This window comes from Hemicordylus capensis, chromosome 1, assembly GCF_027244095.1.
Source record: "Hemicordylus capensis ecotype Gifberg chromosome 1, rHemCap1.1.pri, whole genome shotgun sequence".
NCBI classification, from domain to species: domain Eukaryota; kingdom Metazoa; phylum Chordata; class Lepidosauria; order Squamata; family Cordylidae; genus Hemicordylus; species Hemicordylus capensis.
This window is the reverse complement of record NC_069657.1, coordinates 408,762,976-408,775,567: the sequence shown is the minus strand read 5'-3', so window position 1 is coordinate 408,775,567 and position 12,592 is coordinate 408,762,976. Positions and strand designations below refer to the sequence as shown.

Here is a 12,592-nt window from a genome sequence, read left to right as displayed (position 1 = left end):
AAGCGTTTCTTCTCCTTAAACATGCCTCCACCCAAGAAACTTCAGATCTTTACCTTGTTTGATATAATTGATTTCCAGTGCAGTACCAACCTTTGACACCTTTGAACCTTTGAATGGGATTATCCATTCTTTCCTATTAGGAGTCTGTGTCTTGGCAACACATTTGGTCCATGCTGTGATGTATCCTGTACAGTAGTAAGAATCACTCTTGAACACAAATTGCCCTTTGCACTCCTCGCAGGGCAGCAGAGCCCCAAAGGCCATACCATCTGCAACCCGGTCCAAGATCTAAAACAATGAAAAGGCAGGAGAGTCAGGTCAGAGAAGTGGAAGCATTTATTGCATGATACCCAGTGACACGTTCACATATCCATAGGGTATCCTAGGCTTCTTCAACCTTTATTCTGTGGCAAGATGACCTGTGCAGGCATCTTTCTAGATTTGAGATTCAGGGGGCAAAGGAACAAGAGCATCAAAATCACACCTTTTAAAAAGAAGTTGCTGGATTCAAATATTACAATCTGTGACACTGATTTACTGGAAGTCAGTATACACAAATATCTGTATCAAGGGCCCAATTACTACACAGCCCCTCAGCAGGAATAATGGGGAAAGTGTGAAAAACATGCCTAAAATGCAACACAAGATGTATTTTGCAGAAGAATCCCAAGTATAATTGGTTGATGTATTGTCTGTATCACACATCACACTGTTGGTGTGGTGGGAACATGCCTACAATACATAGGTTGTAGCAACTCCTGGTAAAAGTGGTGAACATGCTTTCCCCACAGTTCTGTTTTGACATAGAAAACAAAACTTCAACAAGAAGGTAATGTTCAGTTTTAACACATTATCTGATATGCACTGAATTCAAGTTTCATTTTAAAACCATTTTAAAAAGAACACATTATGGCTGAAACATTTAAAGCTTCAGTTATGTTTTCAAACATAATCTACTCCAGTTTAAAATTTAAAAATCTGTGTTTTAAAGAAGTCCACTTTTTCTCATCAGAGAAGGAATCAAGTAGTAAAGTGCAGCATCTCCTTTCTCTGTTGCATAATATTCTAGAAATCTGGTTCATTTCTTGTCTCCAGTCTTTTCCACAGCTGCTGATACATGAAAGATATATATGCTGGCATTATTTATTAAAACCATTTTTTTTTTTTTGCCTTTCAGTTCTTAGAAAAACCCACAGCAGACTATTCTTGTGTATGCTGTTGATCATCATCACAATTTTTATATCCCACACCCCATACCATTACATCTATGCTCAACAGCAGTTGAATACTTTAACTGGAACAGTAAAACAAAATTCAACCTCATCATCTGTAAGTGGCCAACCGTGTTCCTCTTGAGGCTGTTAGACTAGGCATTCACTCCAGAAATTCACATGTTATGTTTCAATTCAACTAATTCACAAGGTACATTAGCTCTCAGAGAATGTGAGCGTACAATCAAATGTTAACTAGAGTAGACTCCAACTCACCGCAGATTCTCCAGAAGGAACTTCCTGTTTGTTGGCTATCAGGAGCTCTTTTAAGTCATTAGTAGAACAGGCTTTCTTCAACTCATCTTTGATGTTCCAAATCAACTCTGTCTGATCCTGCAGATGCAAAATGGCAGTCTTAGCTGAGTTGTTGTTTTTTTAAATGGAAACTGTTCAAGAACTGTAGGGGTGACAGGCATGATAAGCAATGTTGTCTGCTTTCAGATTACTATGTCATAGTGACAGGCATGATAAGCAATGTTGCCTGCTTTCAGATTACTATGTCATACATGCATACAGGTGTCTGTACACATATACATGTTTGGTAAGACAAAGGTTCCCAACCTGTTGAGATTACCTGCTGAATTACAACTCGCATCATTCCCAGCTACAATTTATTGTGGTTGGGGATGATGGAAGTTGTAGTTAAGCAACATCTGGGAGGTCCACAGGTTGTGAACCACTGGTGTAAGAGAAATGCATGTACAAGTCACTCAAAGTGAAACTGGGTATATGCCCCATTAAACCAGAGCAAATTATTTTTCTGTGTAATTCACTTTGAGAACGATGGGTGAAAAGCAGCATATAGAATAGTAGTATAGTAGTAGTAATACATACAGAAAGTATATTATTGTACTTGCCCCACTTGAGAGCTTCACAGATGGCACATGGTTGGCCACTGCATGAAGCCAGATACTGGACTAGATGTGCCTCTGGCCTGATCCATCAGAGCTTTTTCTTTCTTACTCGTACTGTATGTACTGTCCTTGAAAAATGTGTGAATATGTATAGGTGCATCTAGATCTGTACTTATGTACACCATACAGATACAGTTAAGCATATTGAACATCATATGTGAATAGGGCTTGGGAAACATCCAGATTAGTACTACGACAAGTGGGGCTCTTCCTCTTGTGCAAGAGAGAAAAGTGGCATCTTTTCCTGACCCACTCTCCCCGCTGCCCCACAAAAATCTGCTCTCATGATTTCCCCCCCAGCCCTCAGGGCCACATTAGCCCTATTCAGACTTGACATTGTATGGCATACAAGTGTCTGTGCACAGGTCATGTTTTTGTATGAATGACTATACATGTGTTCATTTTTTAAAAAACTAACCTGGATACAGACTCCCTCAAATACAGGGCACAGACAGAAAGTGTACTACTCTGTGTGCATTGAACATAATGTGTGAATAATAAAAATAATAATAATACATGCGCTGAATACAGTGTTCAAGCAGGACTACTATGTAATGAAAATATAAGATGTGATCTTGCACATGCAAAACTCAGAAAACAGAGGTGCATGAAACAAGGTCAAGTATGAAACAAGGTCAAGGTCAAGTATGTACATTATTCATCACACTGCAGAAATTATAACAGGACCCCCTTATTACACTACAGTAGTAAACCTGGGTCCGAGCTGTGCCATGGCAGACTGCGGGTGGCAGCACATATGACTAAACTCATCTCCATTAAAAAACAAAAACAAAAAACAAAAAACCCTCTCTCCAAACAGAGAACTATTTATCACAGAAAAGCATTCTTCTCGGACATGCTGGTTTTCTAAGCAAGAACCTTCTTCCCAATACCTAGCTTTCTATATGAAAGAAACTTGTGTGTGTGGAGGGGCATTCACCAGCAATCTGAAGTTGTATAGTCCAGAGAGAGGTTTACCTCCTCAATGAGAACTAAGCCTAAGTCATGTGGGAAATTCCTCTTATGCAATGTATGCTGAAACAAAAAGCATTGGGGTGGTTCCTACAGTGTACACATGAACTTCTACTTTCCATGTTGTATGTTAAGTCAGAACAGTCTTATGAAACTCTTAATAAAGCTTAGAATATCATGCAAACACAGACCAGACAGGCTACAGCCATCATTATCAAGCTTCAGAAGGAGGATGGTATTATCAGAGAGAATCTTAAAACGAGTTAGTTCTGATTTATACAAGCAGTAGTCATACAATTGCTTGTGTGAATCAGAGCCCAGACAAATGATCCAAAGCAATAATGCCTTTTGACATATCAAACAGCAGACCTTTTTCTTTGTAATTCAACTCTTGTGAACATGACTGATCCAATGGAAGTTATCTTGCCAATCTACAAAGTATCTAATTCCATAGGAGGGCAAAAAGTTTTGTATTATGAGCACACAAAGTTTTGTTCCCAAGAACATCCGGGGGGGGGGGGGGAGGAGAACCAAGCAGGAATGGAGGAACTTTCAATAAGTGGAAGTGGAATGGTGGAGCCAGAGTGGTGTAGTGGTTAGAGTGCTGGACTAGGACCGGGGAGCGCCGAGTTCAAATCCCCATTCAGCCATGAAACTTGCTGGGTGACTCTGGGCCAGTCACGTCTCTCTCAGCCTAACCTACTTCACAGGGTTGTTGTGAAAGAGAAACTCAAGTATGTAGTACACCGCTCTGGGCTCCTTGGAGGAAGAGTGGGATAAATGTAAAAATAATAATAATAAAGTAATAATAATAGCCAGGAAAACAGTGATTGTATAAGGAAAGCTGCCCCTGAAGAAGGTTTCAAATGTGAATTGCAAACTGAACCCAATCCACACATTAGGTTCAACCAGGCGCGTAACAATGATAGGGCAAGGGGAGACAGTTGTCTGGGGGCCCCACTGCCTGGAGGGGCCCCCCAGAGGCACCTCACGTGACTCCCCATTGCCCCCTGCCCAGCCCCAAGGCCCCTCAGCCACTTGCCCTGTTCGCCGTCTCTCCTGCTTGTTCTGCTGGCCGGCAATCGAGCAGCAGACAAGCTGCAAAGAGCTCCTTTTCTGCCGCCTCTCAGCTGATCGGCGGGTGGGCGGGGCTTCCACGGAGGTCTGGTGTAGGCCTCTGTGAAGCCTGAACTCCAGTAGGGCCCAAGCCAGCCAGGAAGGAGGAGGCAGCCAGAGAGGCCTCCACTGTTCTCTGCAGCAGAAGACCCCCTGCTGCCAGGTAGAGTGTGAACTCCTTTTTGTGGTTACCTTCCCAACCCCCCCCACCCGGATATATAGGGATCTGCTTGCCATAGGGCTTTGATATGGGGGGGAGGGACTGAGAAGTCTCTATTTATTTATTTTTAAACAGCTTGGAAAATTTGCTGGCTTAAAAAAAAACTATCTAAAAAGTCCTATAAGTGGCTTGTTTCATGGCAGAAAATTACAAAAACTTCTGGAAGAAACAGTATTATATTTATTTTATTCATTCATTCATATATTTATAAATGCACTTATGTTCAAGTTGTTTTGCAACCCAGAAGGTCTGAGTGAGAATTGTGAAGCATGTGTGGTGCTTTTATTTTATTTTTCTTGTGTGTGAACTGCTCCCCAATAACTTGCAGGGACTTCAGGGTAAATCTGGCCAACATGTGAATGCAGCACCTCTATTCCAGAGGAGAGGTGTGTTAAAGGGCTTTAAAAGCCTCCTGTGAAAAATCTCCTGGAATCAAACTTGACTGAATTTGTTCAGAATTCTGAGAAAACAAACATAGGCTCACCCTGCATGGTTGAAAGTCTCCTTGGCTAATCTGCAGTGAGGGGGCCATTTTAATCATTCATCTTTCTAGTGTGTTCTAGGCATTAAAAGTAAAACAAATGTATAGTACTCAATGTATATAACTATATATTGTGACGTGTGCGTGTGTGTATTCAGTGAAATGTATTTCCAGGCAGCATACTTATTTTGGAATATCAGACTTAAATCCTTGGGGGCCTGGGGTGTGCGGAGGCCCTGGACTTTGAGTGGGGGGGCCCCATTTTAAAATCTTGTCTCTGGGCCCACTCCAACCTTGCTACGCCCCTGGGTTCAACACTCATACAAATGTACAGAACAGATACAGATCTGTACATAGGTACGTGTTATATTGAACACAGGTACAGCAGTATACATCCTATCTGTACCATGCATCTGAGAAGTCTGTACCAAGGTTCACTTCTAAATTAATTCAAATACAGTCACTCACACAAAAACGTGTACAGACACTGAATGCATGTGCAACATAATGTCTAAGTAGGAGTCTGTTCCTCCAGCACACTTCTTTCCTGTTTTGCCTCTACTTTTTGGTGCTGATCCTTCATTTTTCTCTCCCAAGAATCTCAAACATGGGGGTTTCATATGGGAATTGCAAAATGATAGAGACAACTGGATTACAAGCTACACAGCAAGGCTGTGCATAAAGTATTTTCATCTGCAACATTATATGGACTAATGGAATAGATGCCAATAGCCTGAGTTGTAATAGCGGCCCAGGAAGATTACAATAAATGATCAGGAAAGCTTATTTTTCTTTAAACACAAAATTCTTTAAAAATGCATTTTTAAAGAAATGCATTTTTCTTTAATTTTGTATCAACCCCAATTAACACTCTTTCTGCATTTTCTGAGATATATTACATTTTCACAGCTGCATATGTATGACAAGCTCAAAAATAAGGTTATTGCAAAAGCTTCCAAGAAAAAAGGTAAGGAAGAAAAAGATAAAAACACAATGCAATTACTAATACGGTAGTCAGCAGTTAAAGTCTATCAAAGGTTTAGTCCAGTTCCTGCCTTGCTTTTAACCAATTCACCTACTAAAAATACTGCTGGATCTCAATACAGATAACATTTTGAATCTCTCCAGAAGAAGGTAGCTGATCCTTCTGCCTGAGAACAATATGGGCATCAAGTCATTTTTTGCAACCACTTCCCCATTATTCTGCACTTCATTAGCCAATATATTACATTTGGGGCTGGATTAAGGTTTGTGGGGGTGGGGTAGGTCCAGGACACAAAACGGGATGCTTGTGGTCTTGTCCACATGGCCAGCAAATGTTTTTGCACAGAACAATTGCAAAAACCATACTAATTGAAATGTGTGTAAATTGTGTGTGTTAGGTTAGTGTAATAAGAATTATATGTTCCGTAAATAAACTACAAACATACAGAAATGTGTATTTCACTTTAATTTTTCAAGAGACATAGGTTATGTTGTTTTAGGAAAGGTAGTCTATGTAAATATCTAACAAGGGTCATGCTTTCTTATTTTAACATTGGCAAAGTAAAAGATTTTGTGCACCAGTTCTCTCTCAGTCCTCAGCAGCACAAGTGATTTTAACCAAGCATTCTGCATTGTTGATTGTAGCCTATCCTTTATAAACGTTAATTTGCTGGATGAACCCTCTCCTGAGCATTTTGTGACCAGTAAGCAAAGTTACATTCTTAGAGAAGCAGACATATTAGGAAAACCATCCTCAATCTCCTGTTCATAGAAAAGCTTGCAATGATAGTGTACAACACCCTCTTCTTTTGGCAAACTGTAGAAACTGAATCATTTCTTGAGGGTACGCTTCTCCCTTTAGATCCTGTGGATAATGCTCAGTTAATTTGATGGCCGCATCTTCCATTATTTTTCTTTCTGTCATTGCGCAAAAACTGATCACAACTTTGAAATGATTGTATTTAATGGTGTATGCAGCAATCCTGTCATTCAAAGCCATTTTAAGGCAATCAATTACATACAAGTATGTCTCCATGCAGAATTTCTCTCTGGCAGATAATACAGTTCCTTCTGAGCCTTCATTATCCACATTTTCTTTTTTCCTTCCTATGCAAGCTACCTTGTAGTCTGATGTGCCACATGTTGTTTCTGATTCCCTTTCAAAGTTATCAAAACTTACACGCTGTACATTTAAGAAGTGAACAAGGGACTCTTAACAAAACCATTGGGATCAATGGTTGTAGATTGCAGCAATTTGCTTTTTGGACTAAATTGAGAATGAATGGTGTTCCATAAATGACAGAGGAATATTGTTTCCAGCAACTCCATTGTCTGGGACAAGGAGTCAGCCTCCTATCTTGTAGCTGCAGTTTGTTCTTTGTCATCAGCATTTTCATCACAGGCCTCTTGAATGTTTTTGTATCCTTTGGATAAGGCTACAGTTGCATCTGCATGAACACACCATCTTGTTCCTGAGAGAGACTTCCAATTGAGTCTCTTCCCCACAGATGTTTTATTAAAACAGACCAATTATGGGTAGATAATTTTTGTTTCCAGGAAACAAAAAAAGTGCACAGCTTCTACACAGTGATCCACAGCATTTGTCCCAACAAGATGCAAAGAATGTGCTGGGCAAACACAACCAGTGGGTTACATTCCTTCAGTCTTGCTTGCACTTCAGAGTCTTTTCTAGCCATGTTGCTCATATTATCCTAAGTCTGACAATGGCAATCCAGATCATAATTTTTTTCTGACATCAAACACTCCAGTAAGTGATGTGTGAGGTCTTCAGCCTTATAAGTTTTAATTGGTAAAAATGTGAGAAAGTGCTTGGTGGGTCTGCCATTCAACACATACTGCACAGTAACACTCAACTGAAACACTCAACTGATCAACATGGGATAAATCTGGTATTGAATCAACTAAAACAGAGCAATACTTAGAACATGAAATTTCTTTGACAACATATTTTGTTGCCTCCTTCGCTACGAGTTCAAATAATTCTTCAACAATGGTTGAAGAAAGATATCCTGTCTTGCCTTGTCCACTATTACCAAAGTCTTGGATGTGCTTTACCAGAACAGGGTCAAATTTTGCTATTGCTTCTAGAAGTTCAAGAAAATTACCATTAACCAGTGAACCAATAGTCTCGTTACTCCCACGAAAATCTAACCCTCTCTCTGCTAGAAGTTTCACAACTACTACAACGCGATGTAAAACTTCACACAACTACTGTTTTCTTCCCATCAACTGGTGCTCCAAATAGCAGTCAACAGTACTTCTGTTGATCAGTAGTTTGAGAACTATGTAATCCCAGCTGTTGAAATACCCAGGCCCCGTCATCTGGACTAAGGATGTGACTTGCCAGAGCAGCAGTACAAGCTTAATTCATCCTTCCCTCTCTCCAACATGTAGGGGAAAAAACCCTGAAGAACCAAGGAAAGTGCTTCAGAAAGAGTACCCCATCTCCAACCTGGACACAGCCTCTGCCAAGGATTGCAGGGCAGCAGGCAGCACTGGAAGGAGAGAAAGAAAGATGCGATTGGGGGCTGGGGAGTAGGCATGGGGGTGTAGGCACATGCCACCTGTGATTCCCCCTTAACACAACTCATTCACAACTACAGTCTCACAAATAGTTACAGGATCTTTACAGAAAGCTTAAGTTTTCCACTTTAAGGAGGCTTGATCAAAGGCAAAAGGCTCCTGTGAGCTAAACACAAAAAACCAACTATCTTGCAACCCACAGAAGTTTATCCAAAAATATCCATATGTATAATACAGAAGGATCCATTTGGATTCTCCTAAAGACGTCAGTCTGAAAGTTGTCAACAGCATGATAAGACAGAGAAACTCAGGAAAAACTACAAATTCCACTGTGACGGCAACTTTAAGCAGGATCCAAAACCACATTCTACCGACTGGGTTTCACACTATCAAACATGGGGAAAGTTCAAAATTCGCAATTTCATTCAGTTATAAAAGCTATCTACTGATATTTGCAAATAATAAATTCAAATCATCTGGAGTGTATGATCACAGAGCCCAAAACTGAATTTTAGCATAGGAATCAGAGACTAGCAGATAATGTGATAGTGGTACTCTCTCCCTCTTGGACATACAGCTTATTCTTTGAAGCACCCCAAGTGGCAAAGTTCACTGTCCATCATACCTCTGTTCTCACTATCTGTACTAGCTCAGGTAAGTCATGGAAAGCAACATCGCATCTGGATACCACATTAAAGGCATAACTTTGAACAAACTCACTGAGGACTACTTTTTATAACATTTTGTAATTAGGTACCTAAACACAAATCACACCACGCATATATAAGTATAGGTTTTACCTTCAAAATACAGCACTTAGGAAAGAGCTGCTTCAAAAAGGATCCTTTAATGGGAAAGTATGACAACTTATGCATACTTATGGTCTATTTCGTGATATGATTGATTTGTACCCTGGTATTTGTACACAATGCATCATTGCTCAGCAGCTCTGAGATTATAAATGCCTCTTAACTAAAATGACCCTATTTTCTCTCTTTTTACATTGCTGGGATACCAAGATGCTATGCTCAGTTATCTTCCTTTAAGAAACAGCATGCAGAAAAAATATGGGAACGGTTGCATATCTCAGCTTCAGAGCCTGGGCTTTCCATTAGGAAAACCCATTTCTCTATGGCATAAAGTTAGCTAGGGATATAGTGATTTCCCAATAATGGGGAGAAAAGAAGCAGTTTTTCTCCCCACTGCCACTCCCATAAGCAGCAGATCACTTCATCTCACAACTCCTGAGAAAGGAGCGGCTAATAGCAGGATTACAGAGACGAAAGTTTGGGGCGGAATACAAATTTGATTGATAAATAAATAAGAAGCCAATGAAGCACTCCAGAAAAATGAGAACACCACTTTCACATTTGTTCCATCTCAGTCTGGTTTCTATGCTCTTGGAGCCATTTGGCTTTCAGTCAAATGACAGTGGCAGTTTCATGCCAGCCATAAACTATGCAATCCCAGGGATCCTAGTTAATGGGGTTTTTTGTTTTTAAAAAAAGAGCTGGAGGGTTTAATGCCATACAAATATATATCATGTGCCTACGTATTCTATACCAAGCTGACAATCAGGCTAAGGGGATTACTTCAATGCTCGAAAAGACCACCTTTTCCCTAAATGGGCAATAATCATCACATGGGTCCCAGAGATGATGAAATACAGAACAGACAATTTTAGTAGGCCAACTTCTGTTGGGGTAAGATACATAAGAAGAGCTCTGCTGGATCATGCCCACTGCCTATCTAGTCCAGCATTCTATATTCCAGTGGCCCACCAGATGCTTCTGAGAAGCCCACAGGCAAGCGATGAAGGTATGCCTCAATGAGGTCTATCAATGACTACTAGTCTGAAGGCAATAGGCTACCTCCAGGCTCAGAAGCATGATGCCTCTGAATACCCACTGCAGGAAAGCAACAGCAGGAGAGAATGCCTTCATCTCTTGACCATTAAAATTATCTGTACTGTATTTCTTCATCTCTGGGACCCATGTGATGATTATTGCACATACAGGACATTTTAGGAAAATGGTGGTCCTTCCAAGCATTAGAGCAATCCTGAGTGATCTTTTGTCAGGTTGTACAGTGGGAGGGGAGGAAGTCTGCAGAGGAATGGAGCTCATTATTTGTAACTGGTTATTAGACTGCACAGCAATGCCTTCCAGTCTGCTTGATCGCTTTCAAACTTGGCCTTCCATAGGAGCTGCTGAGGCACCACTTTTCCTCTCTGGACAGCTAGATGAAATGCAAAGGGGAAAGCTGCAGGCTGAATAAAAAAAGACTGGCACATTTCAGATAGCATTTCAACTTCTTTTTGCAACATTTAATTGCCTATTCCCGCATTTGGCAAGGGGAGGAGGATAGAAGCAAAAGGTTCCTTGCCAGTAGAATGGTAAGCAATTGTTTTAAATGTAAGTTTGCTGACCAGTGGGAGGGAGGTGGGTGCAACTGGCCAAGTCTATGAATGTTTTCACCAATCATAACATAAGAATGTAATGTAACAAGGGCCTTGCTGGATCAGGGCCAGCAGAAGCCATGAAGGTATACCCCATCTCCTGCTGTTGCTCTGCTGCATCTGGTATTTTCCAATCATGCTTTTTTTGATCATGAGAACCTACCCAAAGAGGAGGCCTTAATGTAAACAGTTTCCAGGGCACTTTTTGAGGATGCCTCTTCCTTTGGCTCTGATGGCAATGCCTTCTCCTTCTCCAAGTTTACAGGCCAGCTAACAGGCTTGTATCTGATGGAGCCAGATCCTGTTGTCCAACTAGAGCATCTTGCAACCACCTCTTCAAAGAAAGAAAGCCAATCTTGCCTCTAAACCTGGAGGTAGCCGATAGCCATCAAGACTAGTAGCCATTGATAGACCTGTCCTCCAGGAATTTGTCTAAGCCCCTTTTAAAGGCACTCAAGCTGGTGACTATCATCAATCACATAGTTTAGAGATCCTTTTGGAGCTCCTCACAATCTTTTTTTGATTTAATCATGCTGCTTTCCCAACTTCTAGATAGGCCTGCAGCAAAGCCAAAACAGAGCCCACCAGTGGTCAAATATTCTCTGGGCTGCCTGCCTAATATAGCAAAAATAGGAGGGTTGCTGGGCCTCAGTTAGGGCACAAGTTGTACAAATCTGGTATAAAAGTACCATAGCCTCCCTCTTATGTAGAACTATTAAGAGAAAAAAAGTACATGACTTAATGTATTAAATTTTACATCCAGCAGGAGACTTAGATAATGCTAAAGAACCAAATGCAGTGTCTCCATTACTGGAAGTTTCCTGATAGTTCTACAGTAATCACTTCATCATCAATTAATAAAATCAACAGCTCCAATGATGCCTCTGAACCCAGAAATACTCCACTCAAGCTTTAATTAATAAGAAGCAGTGAATTTCCAACTGAAAATCAATCAGGGCTGGTTCAGATGTCATGCAGAATTTATATTAAACCTGGGCTCCAAACAACATCTCTGCGCTTCGGAAATGCTGCTTCTCTCTCCCATCCCCTCAGAAGCATGTACTTCCACTCTAGGTTACAGCAAACAGAGATTGGTCATGATGTCTGAACCCACTAATCTCAGTTTATTCTGGCCTACTTACTTCAAATAAGCCGACATCTGCACCTTACTTCAAACTTTGCATACAAAGTTTATTTGAAGTCAGCAGGCTAGAACAAACAGAGATTGGATCTTCATAACCAGTCTCAGTTTACTGTAACCCAGAGCAGAAGTGGGTGCTCGCAGGGGGATGGGAGGAGGAGTGCCTGCTCCCGAGGCTCATAGATGTCATGTGGAGCCCAGTTTAAACAGAGGTGCTGCATGATGACTGAACCAGCTCGTAGTCTCTTGAGTGCTGTGCTGCCCGTTAGATCTTCCACTTGCAGAAACCCCACTATTTTATGTTTCTGGAAACTTCAGGCTTTTGTATAGACAATGCAAAGTAACAAGTTAGAAGCTTCAATCCCACCCCACCCCACCCCACCCCACCCTCCCCGAAGGCCTGCTTCTTAGTGAAATGATCTCCACATTACAAGCTCATTCAGCTTCAGCTTGTTTATGGAAACATGCTAGGATTTCAACCCATATTTAGG

At 41.0% G+C, this 12,592-nt stretch overlaps 1 protein-coding gene and 1 long non-coding RNA gene across 2 annotated transcripts in view; one reads left to right on the top strand and one right to left on the bottom strand.

Annotated features, from left to right (window-relative positions):
- The window catches only part of PARP1 (poly(ADP-ribose) polymerase 1), a 72,389-nt gene that overhangs the window by 35,968 nt on the left and 23,829 nt on the right, over nt 1-12,592 (bottom strand). Inside the window, exons 6-7 of the mRNA XM_053307209.1 lie at nt 1,488-1,604; nt 91-288 (exon numbers count right to left, since the gene is read on the bottom strand). Of these exons, the coding sequence (XP_053163184.1) occupies nt 91-288; nt 1,488-1,604 (315 nt within the window). The remainder of the gene's footprint in view (nt 1-90; nt 289-1,487; nt 1,605-12,592) is intronic.
- Nucleotides 4,373-11,997, top strand: LOC128349913 (uncharacterized). The gene is made up of 3 exons (XR_008319062.1): nt 4,373-4,436; nt 10,706-10,897; nt 11,219-11,997. It is a non-coding gene; the product is annotated as an uncharacterized LOC128349913 (long non-coding RNA).